At 33.6% G+C, this 6785-nt stretch overlaps 1 protein-coding gene across 1 annotated transcript; it reads right to left on the bottom strand.

The window, feature by feature from the left end:
* Positions 1 to 1206: 1206 nt before the first annotated feature.
* On the bottom strand, positions 1207 to 5674 carry LOC115954734 (myeloid leukemia factor 1). Its single transcript, XM_031072662.1, has 7 exons — positions 5597 to 5674; positions 4235 to 4630; positions 3959 to 4122; positions 3789 to 3869; positions 3203 to 3278; positions 3016 to 3108; positions 1207 to 1649 (listed from the first exon to the last, which is right to left on the bottom strand). Exons 2-7 carry the CDS (start codon positions 4608 to 4610, stop codon positions 1489 to 1491), a joined length of 951 nt encoding a protein of 316 aa, XP_030928522.1. The 5' UTR covers positions 4611 to 4630; positions 5597 to 5674; the 3' UTR covers positions 1207 to 1488.
* Between the last annotated feature and the right edge of the window lie 1111 nt (positions 5675 to 6785).

Genomic DNA, 6785 nt, shown 5'->3' with positions numbered 1-6785 from the left:
AATTGTCTTACATGGCTCATTTAAGTATTTTGCCTTGTGTCTTTGGCCCAATATCAAGTTTCCACATTGATTATTTAGGTTAATTGCGCATATGGTCGAAAATTAGGCTTCAAATTTTGGCTTAATAAGGATTTGAAAACCTCTCATCTTATATTCCTTCATCCAACAAGAAAGAATGTCTTATCTTAGACTATATAACAAAGGACTGAAGGAGAGTTTTTTTTTTTTTTTTTTTTTTTTCTCCCTCTAATGGAATTTCACTCGAGGCTTCTCAAGCCTTAATCGAAACTTCAAAGAGAGCTTTTTCTCTTTCTTCCATGCTTAGTATGAAGAGGAAAGAATGGTACGGGAGAGGGAGAGGGTAGAATGGTGGAGTTAGTGAGATTTTTGGGGTATTTTGTTGGTGGTTGGGGGGAGGGGAGGGGGGGGAGGAAGTATTTGAGATTGGCTGTGATGGAAGTGTTTTGAAAGTTGCTATTTAGGAAGATTTTTAAAGTAGGATGGCTTTGGCGGCAATGGAATTCTAAGAGTGAAGATGACTAGATGAGGTTTAAAGTTTGAGAGTGGGTGAGGGATCCCTCATCATGAAAGGGGAAAAGTAGTAAACAGACTCAACACACTCAAGAAGGTAGAGGACCCAGATAGGAAGAGAGCAGCTACATAAATTTTTATGGATTTGGATAGATGTGGATCTAGTACAATAGCTATGCAATCACCACATTATTGGGAGAGCTAAACGGTATTTAGTAGTAAAAAATGTCAAAATTTAAAGAGTAATTCTAAAACCACAAATTATTCCACAATTTTTTTACCACAACTCTAACGTGACAAATTGTGAGTAGTTAACTATCACTTACACATGGACCCACTATTTTTTCTTTAAGAATCACATTCTACCACGTCATAGTTGTGGTAAGAAGTTGTAAAACATTATTTAGTCCTTGACTTTTCCAAATTTAAAGGGTAAAAAAAGTTCTTGATATAAGAGTCAAGATTAGATTAAAAGTGATCCATCTTAACCTTTAAAAGTGACATTGTATCAATCTCAATCCCCATTTTAAACTTCTTGACTAATAAAGGATAATCACTTGGCACAACGTAAGTTTGATCATTAGACACAACTCAATAATAATCTAATTCATAACCAATACCACCATTTACATTGGTTTTCATCTAAAGCCAATCCCAATAAAAGTAAGAATCAACTCAAAACAAAAAGAAAGATTGTTCTTTGCATGAACGCAAGCATGTACTTAAACAGTAACAATTTCACAATGAATATTTTAGAACTTCAATATAAATCTTGTCACAAAGGTAAATTGACCAACAACTTTTAGAGACGGCTATTCTTACCCAAACACATCATCGCTAACACAGTAACACAGGTAACATTCAGAAACACTTGGGGGTGGTCAGCACAAAGTCCTAGCTCTCGGTTTTGTAGGTATGTATATGTGAAACTAAGCCAACATTACCTAGTAAAGCAATTTACTCTATATTGATTCTGACAACTTTTTTTGTTCTCCCTGCAGAAGAATTGCTTCTGGCTTCATTGTTCGATCCCATTCCTTCGGCTTTCCAGGGCTGTTCCATAGATGGGAGGGCCCAACCTCCCCAAATATCTTTCCCCTGTTCGCGGCTACTAGAACCTAAAATTATAGTGGATTTAAAACAATTGGTAGCCAGACCAAACAATAAACAAATGTTAAATCAAAAATCAAGCAGCAACAAAAGAGCAGTAGCACATCAAGAAATAAGGATAGAACATAGAAAACATGTCATGGAACATCAGTTATGCCTTCTCTAAAACAATATCATGGGGAAAAAAGATAAAAAGCACGAAACTTATGTTTAATAAACCACAACCAAATTAAAAAAAAAAAAAAAGTAAATAAATAAGCAAAAAATAAATATAGCCAAATATAATACAGTGAAAATGCTACAAATTGTAGTAGCAATGGAGCTGTGGGCAATCAGAGACATCTAAGAAATGAAAAATATACAAAAAATTGTATCTCTGTAATAGTTTACATCTTCATGCACCATACATATAAAATCTAAGAAGACTAAAAAAAGAAAGGATTTTGGATGTGTTACTCTCTAATCTCAGCTTTATATGCCTCAATATTCATGATACCAAATGGAATGCATGAGCACATAGTTTGGTTCACTATTTTGCATAAAACACAAAAGTACCATGCCGTGTAATAACCAAGAGTTTAGCATTCATCATTGGTTTTTATAATAGTTGTATCTTGTACCTAAAGATATTGAAAATAAACAAAAGGACCCTCAACATTACACAGTGACAAGCATGCAGTCCTAGATTCCAGACAATTATGACCTTCTATGTTTCACAGTTTAGACAGCTTAGGGTCCGTTTGGTATGTGTTTAAAAACTGAAAATTGTTGTTTGAAAACATTTGTGGAAATACGTGTGGGTAAAAAAATGCGTTGAAATGCGTGAAATGTTGTTTAAAAACTGAAAATGGTTGTTTAAAAACACAAACCAAACACCCCCTTAAACTTTCTTGACATAAGTAGCAAAAGGTCCTCTGGTGTATGCTACTACCTGAAAGCCCCCAGTTGAAATGGAATTAATTTTGAATACACACTAGAGGTAGAATCTAGTAGTAAAGACCGGTGGCTAAGACATACCAATGATCACTACTCCCAATTGTTTTTATCAATCATCTATTTAAGTATGGCCAAGTTATTCAAAAGTACCTATCAAACTAAATGAATTTTTTTTACATTTCCAGCTATAATTACAATTAGTTGGGCTTAAAGGCTCAGCTAAATTGAGCCACATTTCCAGAACAGGTGAAAGTGTAATGCAATAAAAAATTAGAGTGATTAAAGGCCTCAAAAATTCCCTCTCCCTATGGTGTGTGTAATCAAACACTCTATAGGTCTCAAACAATGAATTCTCTAAAAAGCTTAGTTTTTGTTTTGTGGCTATAAATATCATCTAATTGCAACAAATTTACAATGAGAAACAAAGACAATATTTACCTGCATTGCCATGCATATGAAATCCATGTTCCCAGCCAGGCAAATGCCCCTTAACATTACCTTTCCATGCTTCTTCAAAACCAGCAAGCTCGTCTGGAATAAGCATCAAAACATTAGTCCTATGGCTGAACGATGGCATAAAACACAATCTGCCTCTAAATAATCAAGAAAGATAGAAGGAACAAACCTTCATTCAAATTGTGTAAAGTTTGCAACGTATCCACCTTACCATCTGAATTAAGCTTCTTTGTAACTGAGTGACCCTGCATAAGCAATGTAACCATCTTAATCAACACAACTACATTTCCATGTCTAATAATATAGAGACCATTTCCTTATGCTTTCATACATCAACTTTTATCCACAAGGGCTTAAAGAAGGAAATTAACTGTGAACCACATGAGGTCAAGTTATATATTAAATGGATCAACTAAGGACAGTATGATAAAAACATATATAGCTCAATCACATCTTGATCAAAAATTGTGCAGGTGAAATGGTTGTTATAAATTTTAGGGAATTTATTCTTGGGTTTTAAATCTCCCAAGTCAAAATAATGAGAATATACATGTAGGTGAAAGAATAATTGAGGACCAAGTGCACTAACACACTGCACCAGGCACCAACAATGGATAAAGGGATGGGTTATCCATTAGAAACATTCTCTTTTTATTTATCATTTATTCCAAAAGCTTGATCAACCTAAAATTGAGATTTTTGGAATAGAGCTGTCGTAATCGTGGTCCTCTAATTAACTGTATAACCCCAGCTACCTTATCATGAATTCCTCTAGAGATCCTGTGTGAAGCTTGACCTGTTGTTCTATCTGCTTCCTTGGTTTCCTCAACCACCACCTGATTCAAAATCACAACATTAAACCGAGAAATAAATAAATAAATAAAAATAAACAGTGGATCAACTTGCCCTTCAAAAAGTTACTTACCCCATCACCACCTGTCCGTGTAGTTCTTGTAGAAGAGTAATATGCTCCATCAACGCCACCATATGTGACTCTACGAGTCTGCATGCTGACCTTGCTGGATTGGGAACGTGCTCCTTCAACCTTGTTATGGTCATTCCAAGACGTCACACTCTTGCTCTTTGTCTCTACAAAATCAACCACAGCAGTCATTATCAATTAGTATTAAACAAAAAAAATCCCAAGATAAAATAGAGAATTCACAATGTACCAGTAAACAAAACAAATATGTTCAATTACCATCAACATCATCATCATCATCTGGAAGCTCAACAGAAGGTTCTATGCCTGACCAAGAATGCTTTTGACGATCATCTTTCTCAGCCCCAGTGCCTGCATCTTCCTCATTTTGTCCCTCATCATCAGAGTTTAATTCTTCTATTGTTATTCCCTTGGCTCTACTGATCTGATCTTTGCCAATGGCTGGATCACTTGAACCAAACATGCCAGAATCAAACAAACTTCCAAAGGGGCGAGTGAAAAAGGGATCATCAAACGGATCCCTATTTCCAAAAAGGCTCGGCGTCATACTTCTACGGGATCCAAAGCCCTGGAAACCACCCAATAGGTCATCCGGGTGAAAGAAACTATCTTCACCTTCTCTTCCCCTCTGCATATCGTATTGTGCCAATGCCTCTAAAAAAAATAAACCCAGAATAAGAAACAACTAACATTCAAAAAACCTCTGCATTTCAAGTACAAATCTGCTTGGTTGGCAAACAAAGTTGAGAATTGGTGAAAAATAATACTAATTTAACTTGTATCTTCTGTGTTAATTTCATTTATAAAAAATTAACAAAACAATTTAGCAATGCTTACAAATCCGTGGCATATTGACCTCGAATCAAGAGGTTATTGTTCTTGGAAGAACAAAAATATGAGAGATTTAGCATAAAAAAAAAAAAAAACACCCGATTACAAATGATCATGAAACCAGCAAATCAAGTGTTTGCAAAAAGAATGACTTTTCAATAAGCAGAATCGTTAAGATTGACTTTAAGGTCTATTTGATTTCTGAGACAGAGCTCTGAATTTTATTTATCATCAAGCTGACAAAATCAAATGCTAAAGACAGAAACATTCAACATAAAAAAAAAAAATTAATTAAAAATTAAAAATTAAAAAAATGATTGTGCTATTCTGCTATGTTTCACTTTCACTGCAGAGAAAAAGTGTGAAAAGAAAAGAATGATACAGAAACCCAACCCGAGATACTCAAAAGACATACTAGGTTGACACATCATCAAAAAATGAGGATAACAAAAGTAATTATCAAATTTAATTAATAAACTAACAAATCAAAAACAGCCAAATTCAGGAAACATTCTCTTTGTAACAAGCATTATATACAGAGACTTATGGAAACGTGTTATCACTATGTTTGATAAAAAAAATTAAAAAATTAAAACCGTGAGAGAAAACAGTAAGAAACAGTTATAATCCAAAATCTACGTGATGCTCTCTACGGTAATTAAGTTTCTCGGAAATGTAGGAAAAGAAAATAAGTTATATGTTTTTGAATTCAAAGGAAGTAAGGAATTAAACTTACAAAAACCCAACACTGCTACAGAGACACGCACAGAGAGAGAGAGAGAGAGTTACCTTGGAAGACGATTGAATGAATGAAGAATGTGAGAGAGAGAGAGAAGAAGGAACGAGAATGGCCTGGTTTCGAGTTTCTAGTTTGTTCTGATGAATGGGAAATGATTTATATATATACCTGTTGTTTGAGAGTGGCAGAACGACACGTGTAGTCGAATCTTGACTTTAATAAGCTAGAATGTTCGGTCTTATTTCTGTGTTTTTTTTTAATTTTATTTTCTTCCTTCGGAAGCAACATGGATTAGAAATTTCAAACATTCTCGTATTTTCCATATATATATATATATATATATATATATATGATTAATAAAAAAGTGAAAAAACAAAAAAGATTTCATTTAACAAAAAAGAAAAAGATGCGATATCTTATATTCTTATCCAACCATAAAAGATATCAAACAAATTAACTAGAACCTACTAGTATAAGGTTGTTACTTCGTCCCATATTATAAAATATTAATTAAAATTCTTTAGAGTTCTTGAGTAATTTTTGTTATCAAAATTTAAAAATGCTGATGCCCATTTATTTTTAATTTGATTGATAGGAGTTTAAAAAAAAAATTGTTAAAAAAATTTTGTTAAAATAATCCTAAAATTTAATTTTTTAGAAGATCCTAATATGAGAACTAGTATCTTTTTGTTTTAAAGTTAGGGGTTGATTTAGTAAATGGTGTCCTTTTAAAAATTGATATTTTTAAGATTAGATTATTTTGAAAAGGAAACAAATATTGTAGCTTAGCATTTTTTATTTTTTTTTTTATAGGTAAGAAAGATGTATATTCAAAAAACTGCTAAATGCAAATGAGCACAAAGCATAACAAAAAGAACAAAAAAAGATAGAAAAACAAGAACGTAAAAGAAGCACTAATTACAACGGAAGAGAGAGCTAAGGAGCAAAGGGAGAGAATCACTAGATGCGAGTCCCCAACCTCTAGATCAATCAAAAAGGGAATAAGAAAAGAGAGTAAACAATTGGTCATCGGATCTATCTAAGTCCTCAAAAGTTTGCCGATTTCGTTTCCTCCAAATACACCACATCAAGCATAAGGAAACTAAATTCCAAATGTAAGATGAATGCTTCCCCAACCAATTCCACCAACCAAATAGAAAATCTGTCACCGAATGTGAGAGAACCCACGAAATTCCAAAAGTATTAAAGACAAAGTTCCACAACCTATAAGCCTTCACA

The sequence above is a fragment of the Quercus lobata genome, chromosome 8, assembly GCF_001633185.2.
Source record: "Quercus lobata isolate SW786 chromosome 8, ValleyOak3.0 Primary Assembly, whole genome shotgun sequence".
In the NCBI taxonomy this organism is placed as follows: Eukaryota; Viridiplantae; Streptophyta; class Magnoliopsida; order Fagales; family Fagaceae; genus Quercus; species Quercus lobata.
The sequence above is the reverse complement of the archived record's forward strand: the minus strand, read 5'-3'. Positions and strand labels throughout refer to the sequence as shown.

Coding starts and splice junctions, on each gene's coding strand:
- LOC115954734 (XM_031072662.1), bottom strand. CDS start 4,610: ATGCAGAGGGGAAGAGAAGGTGAAGATAGTTTCTTTCACCCGGATGAC. Junction 3,279..3,788: donor CTAGAGGAATTCATGATAAG/GTAGCTGGGGTT, acceptor TTGCTTATGCAG/GGTCACTCAGTTACAAAGAA. Junction 3,109..3,202: donor TTTACACAATTTGAATGAAG/GTTTGTTCCTTC, acceptor TGCTTATTCCAG/ACGAGCTTGCTGGTTTTGAA.